The sequence below is a fragment of the Haemorhous mexicanus genome, chromosome 5, assembly GCF_027477595.1.
Source record: "Haemorhous mexicanus isolate bHaeMex1 chromosome 5, bHaeMex1.pri, whole genome shotgun sequence".
Taxonomy (NCBI): Eukaryota; Metazoa; Chordata; class Aves; order Passeriformes; family Fringillidae; genus Haemorhous; species Haemorhous mexicanus.
Window position 1 is genome coordinate 17,618,558 of NC_082345.1, and position 20,704 is coordinate 17,639,261.

At 41.2% G+C, this 20,704-nt stretch overlaps 1 protein-coding gene across 1 annotated transcript in view; it reads right to left on the minus strand.

Annotated features, from left to right (window-relative positions):
• Window positions 1-3: 3 nt before the first annotated feature.
• Window positions 4-20,704, minus strand: part of SHISAL1 (shisa like 1) — a 69,462-nt gene continuing 48,761 nt past the window's right edge. Inside the window, exon 5 of the mRNA XM_059846160.1 lies at window positions 4-3,642. Coding sequence (XP_059702143.1) covers window position 3,642 — 1 coding nt within the window. The 3' untranslated portion in view covers window positions 4-3,641. The remainder of the gene's footprint in view (window positions 3,643-20,704) is intronic.

Genomic DNA, 20,704 nt, shown 5'->3' on the forward strand with positions numbered 1-20,704 from the left:
GCCTTTGAAACACTAAAGCAAGTTTTATTACAGAGATTAGTTTACGTTACACTCATTTATTAAAACCTAAGGACATCTTTATAAAAACTACTGTATATAAAGATGAGAGCAGTGCAATAGCAGTGTAAAACACATTTTTGGTTTGCTTGGCAATCACTTTAGAAAGACAACATGATTCATAACGTGAAGTCAGAGAATTCTGCAAAAAATAGGACAGGATTAGACCAGAAACTAGATTAGCAAATCATGGACCCTGGCACGTGTTGATTTCAAACACCAAGTGTTATGGAAACAGTATTATCATCAATGTATCAATAAAGAGAAATCACTGCAACCCTACAATTTCTAGTTAGCTTAATTAGCCTAAAATAGTCTGCTGCCTATCAAAATAGACTATTGTACTGTATGTACATTATTTTCTTAGTAATTTACTACTTTAGTAAAAGGAGGACTAGAAGAAATGCCTGTCTTGCAGAAGAGAACTTTTGAAGCTGAGAAAAGGTGTTTCTTCCCATCAGTGGTTGAGGTTTTGTTTTTTTTTATTTTACTTTTCATACACAGTCACAGGTGGTGGAATAGAACAGACTTTAAAAAATCATTTTGATGTGCTAGCTTCACTGCTTCTTCAAGTGGACAGTCCTCATACAGAAATTACAGCTGTAGTAAAACTATAAAAAATAGGTGTCTAAAATAGCTGCTACAATATGCTGAATTATACATTAAGAGGCCAGATTACTTTCACTGCTTTTTGTAAAATCCATAACCAGGCATGAAAGATGGTTAAATTACAACGCCAAGCCCTGCACAAGCTTTATAACTTATTTTTTTATGTCCTACGTTATACACAGCAATTACTAAGAAGTTGGACATAGTTCTCAGTGAAACAGAAGAGAGGAAATTATTTGGGCAGGTGAAGGGGCTTCTGGAGCAGGAAGCTCTCTAATAGCCACTGAGATAGACAGCTACCATTGTCACATGGGAGGTATAATGTATGCACTTTTTAAAGTGTTAATTTCAGATCCCTTATTTTTCCAAACATATCAGAATGGACATAGAGAAAAATATAATAATTTTAGTTGAGACAATTTCTTTTAGAGAAAGATTGCATTTGCACCAGTCTCTCTGCAGAAATAACTGAAAAATTCATTGCAGTTTATCTGGTCCACCATAATTTTGATCAAGGAAATGCAGGGGGATATCAGAGCACAGCTACAGAGGTGGATGAGGTGTTCAGGTGACTGTTTGTGCGGCCAGTGCTCTTCTCCACTGTCCCAACAGCAAGGAAGAAGGGCTGATAGAAATGACAGTAGGGAAATATGTAGTGCACTATTTCCCTTTAATTTAAGGCCCAGCTAGCATTAGTCTTATTCAGGATCTTTTATTGTGCTAAACTAGAGAGACTATCAGGTGATTATAGCAACACAATTGATGAAAAATTGTTCACCAGCTACAACATGGATTTATCCATAAATTAATTGGTAGGCAAAATCAGAATTTCAGCCAGAGAGTATCTACCTTATATTTACTGGCTCTGTATAGAGAATAAAAGAAAACAAACAAACAAAAAGCACATCCATTACAAGGTATACGTGTACTAGAAGTAAAGCATAAAACTGCTCATTAATAACGCACAATTCCCAAAGGGAAAAAAACCCTTACAAAATACAGTAAGTCACACAAACCAGTATCTAATACAAATTCCCCTATGAACATAAGCTTTTTCCAAAGCTCTCTGTGGCCGTCATCACCTCACAACAAAAGCAGATGCTGGGAGAAGGTAAAAGGACCAACAGTTACTGCAGAGGACCACACTGGTTACTGTGGATACTTTTTTGGGTGCCTGCAAGGGTTATGAATCTTGGAGCCAACGAGGAAGTGTGGAGGACCTTGATGCTGGCATGGATGGCATCACCTCCAGCTACTCAGTTTGCTTTGCTTTTCTTGGAGAGTTTCTAAGGTGTAACACAGATGTAACACCCCAGGTGCACTGTGGGAGCTCCCTTAGGTCTCTCCAAGCTGGGGGGTGTGCAGGAGCTTCCGTGATGAGTGAAAGCGGGCCAGGCTTGAAGCTTTCCTGGGACAGGATGGAGTTTCATGCCTGCAGGGTGGCACTTCCACCTGTGAATTTGTTCTTTTAGGCACTGCCTGCCCTTACTCAGTGATACCTGGCATATTTAGTTGTTGAAAAGGGGCATGTGCATGTTGGCATCCTACTCAGATTGGGCTTTATTTGAAGACTGGGCTTCCACTCCTGTAGTATCCAGCCTTGTTAGGTCCTCCAACACTATTTTTTCCTTCACGGTTTTAGTCACATACCATCCTGAACTCCAGTAGTCATGAACTAACTCAAATCACTGAGAAGAGTGTCCTCTTTGAGTTCAACAGAAAACTAAAATTCATTCAGCCAAAGAGGTACAAAAGGAACACTTGCTTATTCATTAACAAGGTATTCCTCATGTTGTGGTTAAATGGTAAAATGTAAGGTTATTTTAAAGTTACTGAAATTTGCAGGACAAAATATTAGATGTGAAGGATTAAACTGGCATTATCATGGCTTTGTGTTATGATTTCCAGATGAGCTCCTCTGTTTGCTTGTCACTGCCAGGTTCACCATGGAAGTATCTCAAATAACTGAATTTCACAGGATTTGCTCATGTAATTGGTACTGTATGATTTTAAAATAACCCTGCCCTATGGAAAGTTAAGTCAACCTATTGCAATCCAGTGATCAAGTGCTCCACATACCTCTGTGGCAAAGTCATTGCCTTTCTGGCTTACAAATGGATTCTGAGACATGTGGGGTAAACTCTGAAGCCAGGCAGTGGCTGAGGGAATTTGGCTATTGCCCTGGAAAGGAGAGGGACAATGGTATTATTGCTTTTGAAATATACATTTTGGTTTTTTTCTGTTTCGCTTTCAGCTTCAAGGAGTATAGGGGTGGAATGCTGTTGCATCCCAATAAAGGATACCTTCTTCAAGAACCTGTATTTGGAAAGTCTTAGCAGAGTCATTGCCAGTGATCTAAAAATGTGCATTATGGTTGAAGCTACCCTGCAGTCTGACTCAATGAAAGGGCTTTGCTTACCTTTGTAATGCATAGGACAATATGGTTAACAGTGATGTGGATTACCAGCATCTACCCTATGGCGACAAAATGTTCACCAGAGAACTTGGGAAAAACTCACATTCAGAATTCTGACACTTAGGCTGAGATTAGGCTCAAATGGCAATTGATGGATGGGGAGGCAAAGAAAAGTCATCTATCAAAGATTTGTCTTGTGGTCATTTTCCACCTTTGTGTGGATTTGCCAGAGCAATGTCATTTTCTTCCTACTGAGCATTTTCACAAATATGATGCTTCCTTTCAGAGATAATAGTGTCAGTCTAGAATTAAAATATTGCTTACAGACTGCTTTCTCCTGGAGACTCTATAAAGAGTCTCCTGTGTAAGTTGTTTGCCTGTGTAAGTTGTTTGAATGGTATCTGTCTTCAGGTGACTTGCTCAATCTTCCTCTTGTAGTCTTTCTCTCTCCTGCTTATCCATAGTTTTTTCAGCTCTTGTAATTTAGTCAATTTTCTTGAAAGCTGCTCCTTGAAGTCTGGTCTTACCTCTCCCATCTTGAGGCACATCAATATAATTTTCTGGAAGACATAAAGCACAGATGGTTTCCATAATGTTTCAGGAACACCCAACACAAAAGTATTTTCTGTAAAGAAAACCTTGTAGTATTCCCAGCTGCAGATTTAATTTGGGGAGGCAAGAAAGAAGAAGGAAGAGCATGAGGAAGAAAGAGGAGGTGTTAAGAGGCTTCTACCTCCCTTTGTTAGCTCTGTGTGGTCTGGTATGACCTTGTGTGTGCTATGGATGGCTGCGTTCTCCTTCTCTTGTTGGATTCTGCATAGCCAGAGGGGGTGGGGCTAAGCTTGTTTCTCCCTGTTCATATTAAACTGGTCATATTAAACTGGCTGCTCACTCTGATCCCTATTCCTTTCCTTTGAAGAGAAAATGTGCTTCTATTTCCAAATATATATGTGGGTAAATAATTTATTTATGTGCTTTCCTTACAGAAGTGTTGTAAGTATTACTAAGTGTTGTGGTGTGATGTCATAGCTTGCCTCAGTTATCCCAGTCCTTCCCCAGGTGCCAATCACCTCTCCTTTCCCCCACCCTGACCCCTGCTGAGTGCTGTCAGTCCTGGCATTCCAGAAGGGCGTTGAGTGATTGGCAGAGTTCAAAAGATGCATCCCTGAGGGCCATTGGCCCCTGTCACCTGAGACCTGCCTGCCCTGCATCAGGTTGATGGGATCCCGACACCTTCCCTCCCCCTCTCCCTGGGGTTAAAAGGAACAGCAACCACGCAGTTCAGAAGTTCTGTTGGAGCTGTTGCTGGATTCAGAAGCCTGTGGGCCAGAATAAAGCTCTGGATCGAAACTCTCCAGCAGAACCCGACTCCTTTTCCTTCATCCTTGCCTTAAAGCTTCTCCACCAGAGGTAAACCTGAGCTCCAGCTGCAGCATCCAGATAGCCAAAGGTGTCTCTGAGATGAAAACACCACAGTTGCTGCCTCTTGGTCAAGCAGCAAGTGCCAGACAAGCTCAGGCACGACCCATCTGGCGGTACTGGCATTATTCCAATAACTAAGCTTTTTGCTTGCAGCACTTTCTGGACATTACAGCTGCTTTAAATCTGCTGCTTTAAATCTTATGCAGAGCGTGCAACTGGCTGTGGGATCCATCCATAGACAACTATGACAGTGTGCAGGAGGCTGGGCTGAAGGTCCAGCTAGGGAATGTTTTGAGGCAGACTAAGATCACTAATCATAGTAACAAATTAAAGAAATACATCTATTTGCTCAAGCAGGTAACAAGTGAAAGATGCTGGGCAGTGCAAGGTTGGGTATGCAGCTATCTGAGCCATAGCACAACAGTGTTACCTTAATTCAGATTGAGGCATTTTTCACAGTACTGTCAGCCAGGTAGGACCTCCAGACAGAAATCTGAGATTTTCCTACAACTCTGGGGGTTTAGACCTTCACCCAAAACTCAGTCACATGAGACCTGCCAAGGTTTGACAGCTAATTCCTTTCTAATAATCAAATAGCCTACACAGCCTTTTTCATATTAGAAATAAAAAAAAAAAAAAGTTTTGTTCTGTCACTTGTCCTTTTTTGATATAGGTAGAAATGCACATTAACACAACATGCAAACCTGCCTCTTGTAAGGTCTGCACAGAGATGGAGTTTAAAATTAGTTGTTCATATCTAGATGAGAGTCTCAGGAGACTTAGCTATAACTAATTAAAAAAACACCTGGGGAGAAAGAAACTGCACACTGTGAGTGCATCTCATGGCTTGCAGGCACCTCTGTCCTTCATAGCACCTTCAGTTGTTTCATCTCACTCTTGTAGATTGCCACATGTGCTTCCCCTCCTGTGAAATGCTTTACTCATCTGCTATCTACATAATTTAAATCACTAGACTGTTTGACAGGACACAATTTCTTTTATTTATCTATCTATGCTTTAAATAAATGTTTAGGGATGAAGCAGATAGAGCAGGCATTTGTGTGTCCTAGGACAGACTGCAATTTTAAACGTGTCAGACCTATTAGCCAGTTACTCTTTTCCTCTACCTGAGTGTCCCCAAGTTGCTGCTGGCCAGGTCCTTCTTCAGGTTAAGGTAAAATCAAGAGTGTCACTAAAGTGAGAGTTACTGGAGTTCCTGGACCCAAAGACCATGAATAGGTCAAGGAAAGTTCATGAATATTTGTCCGCAGGACAGAAGCTAAAATACCACTCCTGTGAGTAGCTCTGATTTCCTGCCAATTCTTCTCCTCTGTCTAAAGCTATGGGAAAATGAGTGGGAGGATGTGGACAGCAGAGCCAGACTCCACTCAGCTCTGGAAGCCTCTTGCAGCAAGTAGGGGGTATTTGCCCTGCATTTTCCGAGCTGGAAGAGTCTGGGCCAAATCCGCAGCTTCTCCATGAAACCAAACAGGACAGTTGCTAAGCTAAAAAATCCTCTTCCCCTACAAAAAATGAAGTGAGGCGTGTGATTGATTGATTGATTGATTGATTGACTGGGGGCTGGACCAGTAAGGTTGAGAGGTACTGCTTCACATCATTTTGCAATGGCAGGATCCCATAAAAATACCTGCATTTTCCTAAGAGAGATGAATGCTAATTTCCATGTGCAAGAGTGATATATTCCAGTCCCCCAATACAGTGTGCTTGGCAAGAAAAACCCTGTGTTTGTCACTTTTGGTCACTGCTACAGGGTTTTAATGCACTTTAATGTGCTCTGGAGGTGGCTCAGGTTGCGCTTAAGCCTGCTGCTCCCTGACAGAGGTTATTGTCACGGTACAGCACTCCAGGCTGCTCAATGAACAGCACCCAGGCAGCGGGGGGGAGCTTCAGATCAGATATTAGGAAGAAATTCTTTACCATGAGGGTGGTGAGGCCCTGGCACAGGTTGCCCAGAGAAGCTGTAGCTTCCCATCCCTGGAAGTGTCCAAGGCCAGGTTGGATGGGGCTTGGAGCAGCCTGGTCTAGTGGAAGGTGTCCCTGCCCATGCAGGGGGTGGAACTGGATAAGCTCTAAGGTCTCTTCCCACCCAAATCATTCTGTGATTCTGTGATTTTCATTGCTTGACAAGGCAGCAGCCAACTGAAAGATTGCCTCCTCTTTGACAGCAGTAATTGCTTCATAGCTCAAATTAAATGCTGGAATTAAATGCCAAGCGTTAGTAATGAAGGAATGATTCAGAGCCTCTGGAGGCAAGTTTTTCCAGAGACTTCTGCCATTTTTCTAACAAATGAGGTGAACAGGTAAACAGGTAATGAGGTAAACAGTTGCCACATTCACCATTACAAGGCCTCTGATTAAAAAGCACCATGGATCACCACGGTCCCTTCAGGCCTCAGATACACCCTGAATCCATGAGTTACACGAGTTGTGGCTCACAGCTCACACAAAAGCAACCAGCCTCTGCAACTATTCAGGTTTTAGTCTGGCATAAAATGGCACTACACTGATCTGAACAGGCTCCTGTGATCTGCATCTGTCTTCCAGCCTGCCCACTGGGACTGGGAGAAACGCTTTTGCTCTCTCTGCGCACAGGTACAGCTGGGATGCCAGGCTAACAAACAGCTTTCTGTAACAGGAAGCCCTTGGTGGCTATACCTATTGTTACAGGAAATAGGAATGTGCCTTACTTGCCCAGAAATGGAAGGACGAGGGAGGACAAAGCACAATGCACAAGACTTCGTAAAAGCCTCACCAGATTGAAAGGGAGGACATGAGAAATTAATTGCAGGGCAAGTTCTAAATGAAAAGCCATTCGGTTGTCTAAATATATTTCAAACCAGAAAGAAAGAGAATATAATCTAATCCCTCTGCCTGTGGAGTCTGCCAAAGAGCAGGGAAATAATTTTCATTGTTTGGAATCTGTAGACTCCTATGGCTATGTTATACAGAGCATGTAACATTATATCCAAAGTATATAGTGAAAGGTTCCTTGCATTACCAACACTAATTCTTGAAAGTTATAAAATTCCACAGTGAATGCTGCTCATTCAGGTTTGCTCAATACCAAAGAGATTGAATGTTCAGGATTTTTTGAACTGACAAGGAACAACTCAGCATTAAGCAGTGGTCCTGGGTGTTGCCATCTTGTCATCAAGGAGCATTGGATTTGCCTCTATCTTCATCCCCAGGCTGAATTACCTCACTTTTGATGGATCACAAATTCTCCTCTGGTCTAGCTGTGAAATGCATCCTAGCACCTGCATGAGGTTCAGATGGTAGGAGGTAGTGGCAAATAAACTTTGTCACAGCCACTACTAAAAATAACCACCATCACTGACAGCTAATATTTCTAAATAATACCTGGCTCAGGGAAGACAGACATCTGGTGGTTAAGAGTTTACACAAAAGTCAAACACTGGACATGTTCAACTTGGAAAACACACTGAAATTTCAACTCAAGTGCTGTTTCTACCGTAGCTGACAATTCTGCAAAAATGGAGAGAAATGTCAAAATATGTTTGAAAGCAAATACCTCAGGAGGTGTTAAGATTTAAATAGAATAAATGTACAATACATGCCTGATTCCCCAGAGTTAAACAATGTTGCTTTGCAGGAGGGAAGAAAGCATTTGGATTATTTAAATTTCCCTTGAATTATGCTTATGGCAGTGTGTTTGCTCACGCTGCAACGAGCTATCAGCACAGTGTCTGTGAGTTCAGACACAAGGTGTGAATGTCACCTGTCAGGCTGTTCTCCCTTCCACCTAGGAAATGCAGGTGGGAACCAGGCATGTGCTTACTTCCACTGCTCTTTCACAGCTGAATCGCTTGTCTATGTAATGGGAGCTAATTATCACCTAAGGGCATCATGTGTGAAAAGGTGATTGCTGTCAGCTGTCTCAGACGTCCCAGCGCTGACTGTTTACAGTGGATCGCTACAAAGGCTTATTAGAAAAAAACAACTTGTGAAGCAGTTGTAAAGAAGTTTCCATCTGAATAGTTTGTTATGAGCGCTGGTAGGCCTGCTTTTTAAATTGCTCACCACTATTATTATCGATGCCTTACTTGAAGGGATGGGACTACTGTCGGGTTAAAAGCGACTTATTACTCAGATAAACATCAGCCTCAAAGGCCGTGAGATTTTAGAGGGGTAAGAAGTCGGCCATAGCTCAAGGTAGTCACAAGTTTTTCATTACAAGGCAATATATAACATTCCAATCCAATAGAAAATTGCCACAAAGTTTAGGTTTTTTTGTGGTTTTTTTTTTTTTGCAACCTATCACCTTAATTCTGCTGCACTGCAGATACTTTTATCCAATGGGCAATTATTACACATACACAGAAATACGTCTATAATAACATATAAACTCTTAGCTTACTCTGTGCAATTACACTGCTACACTATAAAGCCCTTCACCACCTTACCCAATACCATTTCTTACTTACTTAAGGTATAGTCTTACTTACAACTAGAGAAACATAAGTTTATAATTTTTCTGCTTAATGCCTGTCTACTTTTTTTACATCAATCCAAGCTTCTTCCAAGGCTGTAAATCAAACCCTTCAGTATCTGTGGAAGTTTCTAGCTTTTCGTTTCCTACAACAATATTTCTTAAGAATCTCACCTCTTACAGATCCGTCTAAGCTTGTGCGTCTCCCATAAGAGCTCAGGGGATATAACCTGAACTGCACATGGCATCACATCACTTCTGAGAGCTGCTCCCTGGTTTTGGAGGAACTTTAGACACTTTGGGAAGCTCTCGTGTTCCCAAGGGACAGGCTGGCTTGGGCAGAGAGAGCTGCTGGCAGGTGTCAGGCAGGTGCCTGCTGGCCAGGTCCTGCTGCTGTCCTGCAGAGGAAGGTTGGTGGGTCAGGGAAGGTGCAGGGATGCTCTCTGTGTCAGAGGGACGGACAAGAACTTGAAAGATTTAAACTCCCCTGCTGCTTATTTTCCAGATAAATCTGAAAACAATACAAAGATCTTCTAATTACCAACAGCTGTGTACCCCCCACTGGTATGCATTCACCCATGAGCTTGGGATATCACACCAGTGGAAGGGCTTTCTTTGCCTCTTTAAATTACTTTTAAATTTGATTCCATGGCTTTTTTCTGCTAATACTGAGTTCAGAGATGGTTTTCAGAGGAACGCTTTGCCTATACCATGGTTTGGGCTTCACACTGGTAGACTTTCTAGTTTGGTCTTGTGTCTAGGGCAGTGCTGTGATCTGGAAGCCAGAGAGCTGGGAAACAAATTGCAACCAGTCAGGAACTGGTTTTGGTACAGCACTGTGGCCACACTACCAAAGATCTGGCCGCTCTTTTGGGAAGTGAGGCTTAGGATCTGCTTGGATCCAAGGCCTGTCCTACAAATGGATGCAGGAGGAGGTTTGGAACTCGCAGTGAGCCTGGAGAGCTGCAGCAGGCAAGGACTGGCCTCATCCAGCTCCTTCTCCTGAACTGTGGGTGTAAAAACAGCAGCTGGCTGAACTTCTGTCACTAATATGACTGCCTGGCCAGCAGAGCAAAGCTAAGAGGGAAAACTGGTTTCCTGTAGAGTCTCTGGAATATCTATAATTGTACAAATTAAATACATATTTTGTCCCATCATCTGGGTTGGGTGGGAGAGGAATGAAACCACACAGGATACAATTTTCTCTATTTTTTTTACTAATGGCCATATTTTACAATACTCACTTGCAAAGAGCAGTGATTTGACACCAATTGGGTTGCTAACATAAATAAACATTACTTACTGTAAATAATGGTTTCTGAAGTAATCCTATGCTCCTGAAAGTCAAGTATTTTTCAGTTAGTAGCAGTGTTTTTCATTTGGTAGTTCCTGAATTGGTTGATACTCCTGAATACTGTTCTGGAAAGTAAAAACATCCAGGAGAATTTCTGATGTTTGTTTTTATTTTAAATGGAAATATGAAGCTTTCAAAATTTGATTTAAAAGTTTTCAATGGAGGAACAGATGAAGGTTTGAGCCCATAAACTGAAAGATGATCACTGAAAAGCTGTTTTTTCTCACTGAAGAGCTGCAGTCTGACTTTTCATGATCTGAAATGTTTTCCTCCTCTTAAGGTTATTTCAGAAAAATACTCAAAACGCCCCAGGCCTTCCAAAATGTCTTAAAAAATTGGATGGCCCATTACAAGTAAAACTGAAAATTAATTGGACTTACTAATTCTCCGGATATTTATGAAACCCTTGTGTCACTGCCAGGCTGCCTGAAACAGATGTGTGTCTTGAGGCTGAAATTCATCTGGTTGATTGTTGATGAATTTTCCTGCTAATATGTGGCAGTCCTTAAACAGCTGATATGCCTGAATCAAAATTTCTTTGTATGACTCAAAAAAAACCCCCAACCCTGGTTTTGCTATGTAAACGGTTTGAGCTGCTTTCAAGTTTTTTCAAGACCCCAAGGCATCATAATGCCAAGCTGAATGTGGGTATCATGTGAAGAACTCTAGACATTATTGCACTTGAGAATGTGCTCATTTTCACATCTTTTTCATGTAACTGGAGTGACCAAATAGCTTTAATTGCACTCCTATCATAGAGGAAGATATTTAAAAACAAAGGAACTATTGCTAGTGGCAAGCGAGTATTTTTTGTCTGCTTCTTTAAGGTCCAAGCATGTTGCTTTGGAAAGGAGACTTATTGCTGTGAGTACTGTAATTTAATGGCATAGATACTCCAAGTGGGCTTAATCCCACCTAAATGCAGACACCAGAATGGTAAAATGGGTTAATTTCTAGAGAGTCACCTCAGGGTCCTTTATTGTCAACAGAAAATGACTCTGCAGATCTACTCTATTCCTCCTCAGACAGACTCCAAAAGAAACTGATAGTGCAGGAACCTCTGAGTCCCAAGCCTAACTTAGGAAATGAGAAGCCCCACTGGCCCCAAAAATTGAATTATAAAAATGTGCAGCAGTAGTACAGATTTCTCTTAACACTATCTTCACTCTCACACTGCCACATGCAGATACACAAATTTCTATGTAAATATATGAAATTCTGTTTTACAATCTAGTACCACTAAGTGCGAGGGTTTCTGTAGTCTCCATGTTCTGGGTAGAAAACTTCCCTCAGGTTTATTCACGACCAGATTTTATGAACACGTATAGACCTGTAACATCCTACAAGATTCTGATGGAAAACCCAAGGCCTGTAGGTATTTCCTCAAGCAGATTCTTATCCCACATATGCATGTGCAGTCCTAGATTTTTTCCCCCCTATCTCACAAACTCAGTGGCAGGAAAGGTGAATCACTGAGGCTCATGACATGCCAAGAGGTGCTGCATGTTCCTGTGGGTGGAGTAATAGATGGGCACTCTCTAGAGCAGGGCTTGATCCTCAATTTGTTCTTGGTAGTGCTGTAAAATTTCTTAAAAAGCTGTGAACTTGAACTATTTCTGCATCAGTGGTAAGGACTGAGCTATCTCTGATTCGTGCTCATCCCAATTTCCCAAAAGCTGATGTCACCACCTTTCAAAATCTGTTCCTAGAGAGTGGCTCTGACATCCCTCAGACGCTCAAATATTCTCCATGTGTGCTGAGCTCTTATACGGCAGTGCCAAACCATTCATCTTAGATCCAGGAGAGCACAGTGGAAATACAGGAGGCTTTACAAGAGCGTGCCCTGCTGTGTTAAAATTCAGGTACATGATAGGAGAAAAAAGCCTCCTTTCGTGCTGACTGACAATTTGAATTTAACAGATCCTCTAGAAAGTGAGGTTTAAAAAAAAAAAACAAAAAACCAAACAGTAAAACTTGGCATGTGATTTATGATGTAGCTTATTGGGACACTGCCTTTCCCTGCTTACACAGTCTCCGAATGCACTGAAAATACTGCCAGGGATTTTTAAAAACCTACAAGCACCAAAACTTTGGTTCAACAGTATTGCTTGATTCAGAAAGAACAGCACTTATAGAGCAGTCTGGTAACTTTTAATTTTTAAAATTTATTTATTTATAAATGAAGGACAATTTAAAAGGCTGTCTGTGCAAACTATACTCAGTATAGCTCATAGGATCTTTACCTATGGGGATGGTCAATTCTAAGTGTTGTAACAGGTTTTTGCAAGTTACAGCTGAGGGTAAATGCAGCTGTTATGCAGGGCAATGTGGTTTGTACCTTGGCATTAACTGAACAGAAACGTTAGTGAGTAGAAGAAAAATGTGGCCAGATGTGAGGAATGCATGTGTTTGTTTATGTATCTATTTAACTGGCCCACTTTTCCTGTATATAATCTCTGACATTTTTAATATAGGTGTAGCTTTGTTTCTGTGTAAAATTCAAGAATAATCTACCGAGCTAAACAACAGCTCAGGCCAGACTACATCAGGTGAATATCCTGCTCTTTTTGCCCTAATATCTTGGCACCAGCAAAATTCAATCTCTTAAAATTGCTGCCTAGCATGTCCTGATGTCCAACAGAGGCTAAAATCCAACCACTTGCATGGAAATTGAACGGCTGAAACATGCTGAAAGGAAAAAGGGGTCAGCCAAACATTAGATTGGAATGTTCTGGTACCATTTGCAGAGCTTTGAGGAGCTTACTTCTTCCAAGGCCCACAGAAGTCAAGAAAACTGAAAGCCGCTGAGATTTCAGGGGACTTATTTTAGAAGCAGGACAAGAGTTTGTTGCAGATTCTCTTTGAAAGAATGTGGCAATGCTGGTTTACAAAGCAGATCAAACGAGTATATTGCTTGAACTGGATCCCAGCTGGATCACTAAGAAATATTTCAGGCTCTTGTTCCTCTGCTAGGAGGGTGGGTTCTGCATAGAAAGGGGGCAGAACAGTGGAGGGAGGAGTAAGGTAACCAATTCCTGTGCTGGCCTCCAACAACCAGGGAGGCCAGCCTGGCTGCTGGAACTGCTCCTCAGCCTCTGCACTTCATTTGGCTCAGTAAGCTACCTCCCCTTTCTTTCTTCCATTTCCATTTCTCTCTCCTGAGCATGAACAATCTTCCGAGACAAGATGCATGTGCTGCTTCCCTCTGCCTCGCCAGAGGTTCAAATTGCTCCAGCTGCACAACCATCTATTTAGGAGGGAGGAATCTGTTTCAGCACTTGAGTTTTGAGCACCAAACCTGTGGTTTAGTCAAGAGTTGCATATTTAGTCCAAGTTAAATTAGCTTTTTTAGTTAGCTCTGTACAATACAGGAGATTCTGTCATTTCTGGAAATATAATGCATATTAATGATATGTGAGAAAAAGTATTTTTTGAAATAGTTATTACTTTTACCAAGACCTTTATTTTCTGCTCTCACTTTTCAGTATTAAGAGGGCTAGTCTTCTGAGTCAGAGCTCAAGAGAAAATATATAGTAATTACTGTGTTGAGAGCTTTCATTGTAGGATGAAACCAGTCATGTTTCCTGCAACTGTTCTTTCTGTGTATGTTTTTCTTTTCTTTTCACAACTGAATTTGTGTGGCTTTTCTAGCAGCAGGAAAATTTAAACTATTTCTTTTAAAATAAGTTTCTGAAGATACTTCAATAAACAACACAGAACTGCTTTTTAACACTAACAAAAGTATCAACAGCTAAAATCAATAGGAGTAATAAAGCCTTTGAAATTTAATCTGGTTCCTGTTTGGCTTCCTGTTGTAGATCCAGTCTATGTTTCTTTGCACATAATCATCCAGGCAATAAATAACTTTAAACTTTGTTTCTTTGCAGTTAGGAGCAGAAGGGTAACACCCACAACACCATCATTGGTTACAGCACTACACCCTGGAAGCAATGTTAGAAAGGCAATTTTATGCAGAAATGCTTCTTACCTCTTTCCTCCCCACTTTTCCATGTAAAAAAGTGATAGGAGAAATTGAGGTGTGCTGTGATGTGGAAAGAGAAGAGGCCAAGGACCCTGGGCAATTTTAGCAGAGTGCAAAAGGCAAGAAAACAATTTTTCTTCTGTGGTTATCTGAGCTGTATGGCTGGTTTTACACAGAAACATGTTTTGACGCCAGTGCTGGAACTGTGACTGATTTATTATTTTTTAATTGTCTCACAGCTGCATCTAGATATGGGTGTGCTGGGACATCAAATGTCTTTTGGGTGGAGTAGGAACTTTGTGCATGGCTCAGTGCATGATCCCTGCAGAGGAGCGTTTCTTGAGTCGTGGAGAAAGAAAAACAGTGCTTGGTTGGTGTCACAGAACTGAGGAATTCCACTTGGTATGGCATGGTTTGAATCATAATTTACAAAGCGTGGAAATTTTTTGTTGTATACCATTATGACTGCCAGTTGGTGGGTTATTCTCATTTTGTTCTAGGTTACTTTTCATTATTCCCCCCCCCCCTTTTTTTTTTATTTTTTTGCATCTGTGTGCACATTTCATATTGTGGATTATATGCTCATTTTTTATGACAGAAATTTAAGCTTCTTAGAGGTGCCCAGTGATAACTGTAGCTATCACGTGTGCACCTTAACATTAGAGGAGAAGCAGAAAGGCTGTAAGAATGCAGGATGATTAATTCCACAACAGCTTTTACATGTGCACACTGTAACGGAGCCCATTGCTGGATGCTCTCTTGTCTACTATAATCTCACAGAGCTTCCACATGAAAGTTGGAAGCCTGTTACAAAAATAATTTTCACCTCTTCAGTACTGCTAACACCACTGCTCTCTGAGCCCACAGAACCTGAGAGATGAGGACTGGGCAGGTGGTGCTGGGAATGGGCTTTGCCCAGAGATTCCCATTCTCTGGGGTGATTATGCAATCACTGCACAGTTCCACTGGCATCAGCAGCTATTATGCAGCAGCTGCATAATCAGGCATTTATTGGAAGAGGTAGGGAAGGAAGAAGGCCACGTTTGTCCCCTGCAGTCCTGAATGGCAGAGGGTGATACAACTGGAGAAAAGCATTGCGTGAGTTTTGATGTGCAGCTGTTGGTTTGTGTTTTCTGACTGCTCAGTGAGCAGGATGAGCTTGCCATGCTGGGAAAATGTGATGCTTGCATCACGCCAACCCCCTGCAGCTGCAGGCTGGGGCAGAGGGGTTGGAAAGCTGGGAAAGGCCCTGGGGGTGCTGGGGACAGCAGCTGGACAGGAGCCAGGTGTGCCCAGGGGGGCAGGAGGCCAATGGCACCTGGGCTGTGCCAGCCATGGTGTGGCGGCAGGGCAAGGGCAGTGACTGTCCCCTGGGCTGGCACTGCTGGGGCCACAACTTGAATCTTGTGTCCAGTTCTGGGCCCTCACAAGACAGAAATGGAGGGGCTGGAGCAGCAGGAGGGGCTGGTGAGCTGGAGGGGCTCAGCCTGGAGTAAAATAGGCTCGGGGGGACCTTGTTGCTCTTTATCTCTGCCTGGAAAGAGACTAAAAACAGGTGGGGGTTGATTTCTGCTCCCACGTAACAAGCAATAAGGTAAGAGGAAGCAGCCCCAGGTGGCACCAGGGGAGGTTTCGGTTGGATATTAGGAGAAATTTCTTCACTGAAAGAGCTGCCAAGCACTGGCAGAGGCTACGCAGGGAAGTGGTGGAATCTCCATCCCTGGAGGGATTTCAGAGCTGTGTGGATGTGGCACGTGGGGACATGGGTTGACAGTGCTAATGGAATGATTGGACTCAATGACCTTAAGGGTTTTTCCCAGCCTAATGATTCTAAGAAAACTGATGTTGGTGTAAATTTTCTGGGACTGCAGCCTCACCCATTCCCCAGATAAATCAAATTTTGGAAGACTTTTGTTCTCTTAGGGTCCTCAGTTTGGCCAGCTGTGCAGACCTAACTTCCTGTTCTTCCCACTGTTGCTTATGTTCCACAAGCTCCCTTGCCAGTTTTAAAATCACTAGTAGTGGGTGTTCTGCTGCATCTCAAGACATTTCCTTGATCAACTGCCAACTTTAAAAAAAAAGCACATTTGGAGGAGATAAATCCCACTGGCAAATTTCGCTGGATAAACGACTTCTATAAACTCATCTTCCAGCATAATGTCAAAAGAATTAATCAAGCCAGGCTTCCAAGCAGTTTCATCCATCTTAAGAGAGGTGGAATGAATAACCCCCTGGAAATGCCTCTTTCAACTTGTTAGTGAGGATAACTAGTAGATACAGGACTTTTAGATAGCCAAATTGACTAAGTTTAATCCTGCTCTTTATCACCAGTAAGGATTTGTATAATTAAATCTTTCAGGTATTGGATATTTTTCTGTCTTTGTACAGTCCTCCACTATCCGAAATCTCCTGGCCATGAAGAATTTACAGACTAAGCTCAAATTGCCTTTTAATGCTCTTTTAGCCTTGAGCCTCTTTAACTCCATAGTCTGACAAACTTTCCAGAAGTCAGGTAAGTTCTGCCGCTCTTCCTGAATGCTTTCCCTGCATTCAGATTTTTCCTGCTGCAGGCCCTAGGGAAGGTGGTGTTGCCCTCTAGCAATCTCACACTACTTGTGAGACAACAGTTCCCTACTTCTAATTGGCATCTCTTCTCCATGAGCTCCAGAATTCCAAATTTGCTTGTTTAGCCATCATCCCACAATACCCTCAAAAATGCATCCCCAATTTTGTCTTCTTTTTATTGTTCATGCAAACACTGGGGCTCTTTTTAACTGGGATGCCTATTTTTGTTATGCTCTAAGAGGTTTCAGTGAATATTTAAAAAAATAAATTGAGTCACGTCTCATTCCATCCTGTAATTTTCTTTAAAATGCCTTAAAATGCAAATCAGGCTGGTGTTCTTCTGGCTGCTGTTAACTTCAGCAGCATGAGAGAAGTTTGGGAGGTTTTTGGTGAGTGAAAGGCTGATCTCTGGCTGCCTTCCAGTCACAACTTCTTCAGAATGTTTTTGGAGAAGCTGTGCTGGGGATGAGCAGGTAACAGGTGCTGGCTTCAGCAGCTCCCTGTGAGTCACCACTTTCCAAAGACTGTGAATGCAACTGAAAATTACTTTGCCTCCATCCTATGCATGAGTGACCAAAATCTGTAATAGTAATCAACTCAGAATATACTTAATGACTGTTTAATTAATTTACTGTAATTCCTGATGAAGCTCACTGCAGTTCCTTTTCCATGTGACAAGCCAGCAGTGATTTCCAGCAGACAGGAGGCAGCCTGTGTGGTGTGTGCTCAGCAGAGCTCAGCTCAGGGATATGATCAGCTCGTTAATACATACAATTCCTGTAACTAGGGCAACTCCTTTGTGCATAAACTCCTCCCTGATGTACCAGTTCTTCAGGAAGGAAAATTGTGGGTGGAGCTTGCTCCCTTCCAGATTTGAGTTCCACAGTCATTTTTCTATTGTGAGCTGCTGTGCAAACACCTTTCCATTTCTGACTTTAATGTTTACTGTCAATAGCTCTGTCTCCCAAGTCATTCCACCTATGAGATTCTCTGGAGCCTAAGTAAAGGCTCCCACTATACAGAAACACCAGGAAACAGATAACCCTATTGGGAAGTGAAGTGAGGTAGATTATTTCCACACATAACCACTTTTTACACACCTTTTTTACATTCCTGTATATTATGATGGGTGCCAAGTTCCAACCAAATATTCCTCAGCTGCTGCTCTATGCAGGCTACATATTGTTGTGCTGATTAAACTCATCTCACATTTTTTGAAGAAATGTGCCTCACTTGTTCTGTTTTGGGATCATGTTGTCACCTGAGGAGGGACTACCATTAGCAGCATTTCTAATTGTGTTCCAGTGACATGTCATATTCCTGCCATTTCATGTCTTAAGCTGGTTTTATCTCCTCAGCATTGCAAATTTCCAAGAAACTTTCTATGTGGATTTCAAACTCTCCTCAGAGGTATGTTTTTTCCTGCGGTGAATTGTAGGTGTCTGTGCATATTTATTTATGACAGTGTTGATCATGTAACTTCCCCAAAAGCTTTCAAGTGCCTGAAAATTGTTTGTTCTCTCATGTCTCAATGAAGAGTATAATGACACAGATTTCAGTGCTTCTTGATCTATTTTGCTTTTGAGACTTAAACAGCTAAGATATATCTGATACCTTGCTAATAATGAAAATCTGTGTCTAATTTCTGGTTCTTTTCTTTTAAGTTCTTTTTTTGAACGGTTCAGTGAAACATAATTATAAAAACAAGGTCATGCAGACAAGTTTTAGCACTTCTCTGATGAAATAACTACTGTGGTTGCTTTCATTATGATCTCATCAGGGGACAAGGACAATAAAAGTAATGATGTGGTAGATTCCTGACCTCAGTGCTCACTGAAAATAATTGTCTGACATTGTTACCATTTATGGTCCTGCCTTCAGCATTATCATGTAAGTTTCTGATTATTCCATTAATGTCTGATATTCCATAATATGCCATCATTTCACACAGAAAGTTTAGCTTACTTAAAAGATCCTCTGCTGCCCCATAGAAGGATTATTTATTACACATGGCTTTTTGCTTAATAATAACTCTGAAAATAGTAAATAGGTCAGCACAAGATCTTCAGTACTCCCTGAGTTTAGGAAGTTACTTGTTTTTCAACATCCAAAATATACATTTGAGTTCCTTTTCCAAGGTGAAAGCAGTGGCATCTTATTTCAGAGACTCTTACCTTGTTTATTCTTCTTCCTTCTCCCTTCTGTTAAAATCACCAAGTGTACATAGATTGTTGTTCTGCAGGTATTTTAAGTAGTTCTCTGCAGCATTAACTACTGAAGATGGGCAATATCCTATCACTATTTTTTTTCAGTTTTATTTTTGAAATGTGCTTTCTTTCAGTTCAGAACAATGAATTACACTGAATCTCCTACCAAGAAATCCTGTTGCCACTTTGCATAAAGTAAGGAATGTCTGTTTAAATCATTAACTCTAGCTTCTCAACATCTCCCCTTTTATTCTTTCTATCCCTGGAAATATCTTTGGCTGATGCTAAAGTTTTTCTGTTGTACTTCAGAACCCAAGTGAGTATGTTATTTTATTTTTCTGTGCATATTTAAAATGTGTAAAACATTACTCAACTACTGTTGAGCATCTAGCACCTAAGAGGATGCCAGGGGTAGGACTTCTGTAACTATCAAAGTATTTATAGAGTGTTTTAAAGTTTACTGGTTCCGATTGTGACAGAGGAGATGGAATTGGCTGATACAGTTTGGGATGCCAAACTCCTTCCCGTGTGATGCTACAGTGTTGTGACATTATGCAGTAAAATTGTGGGCTTAATTGGAGTGTTATGAGTTCACATAAATTTTATGCTGCTATCTGCTACTTCAGTAGTGTCATTCCATATCTGTATCATGGGGATGAGGTAATGATCTCACTGCAAAAATTTCTATCCAGAATAGATGAGAAAATTTAAATATGGAAGATGTTCAGCTCTGGTTTCCAACAATTTTACTAGATTTCTTTTCTCAGCTTGAAAAGTTAATTCAGCAATAGTACTCAGATAACCTTTTAACCACTCACTTTTGAGTGAGTTACTAATTACTGTTTTCTCACAATTCTTTATCATATTTAAATTAAGCTGCTTCAACTGTACAGTCCCTTTAAAAGAAATATTTTCTTGAAGCTGATGAATGCAACAGTCCCAACTCAATGAAAAGGCTGAGAAGCAGCTGCAATAGGGAATATCAATAAGCCCACATGCCATGAATTTGCAGTTAAGAATGCAGAGAAATCAATATGGGGTCTACAATTTACAGAGCCAGAGTAAAAGGAGAATATGGCATGAAATTAATACCGTGTACTACATATGTATCAACAAAAGATGCAGTTTGTGCATATCTAGGTCTTTGTGCACACAAAGACTTAGATTGAACTGGACAAAAACCTTACATATTGACTTAAGTTCACATGCAAACAGTGAATTTCTAAACACAATGAAGAAAGGAAGCAAGCAGTAGCTTGAATTATTTAAATGCAAATGATAGAACCAGAATCTCCCAATTTTTTGCATGTTGTATCGAGGCAAGCAAACAAGACTTGGAGCACTGCAGATTTTGAGGTGTTTGGTTCCAAGCCCACTGTGTGTTTGTACTGTTGGCTTCCTGCCCTGATGTGCTGGTTTGGGCTAGGGTAGAGCTAATTTCTATTTTAACAGTTATGCAGTTCCCAGCAAACAAGGTAAGAATATTTAGAAGAAAATACATTCAGCATTTTTTGTTATTCTAACCCAATATGTTCCAAAGGCATTGGAGGCCCACAGATAATGGTAGATGTAGCTTTACACCCTTACCTAATCTTTGTAACCAAACAGATTTTCTAGGTCA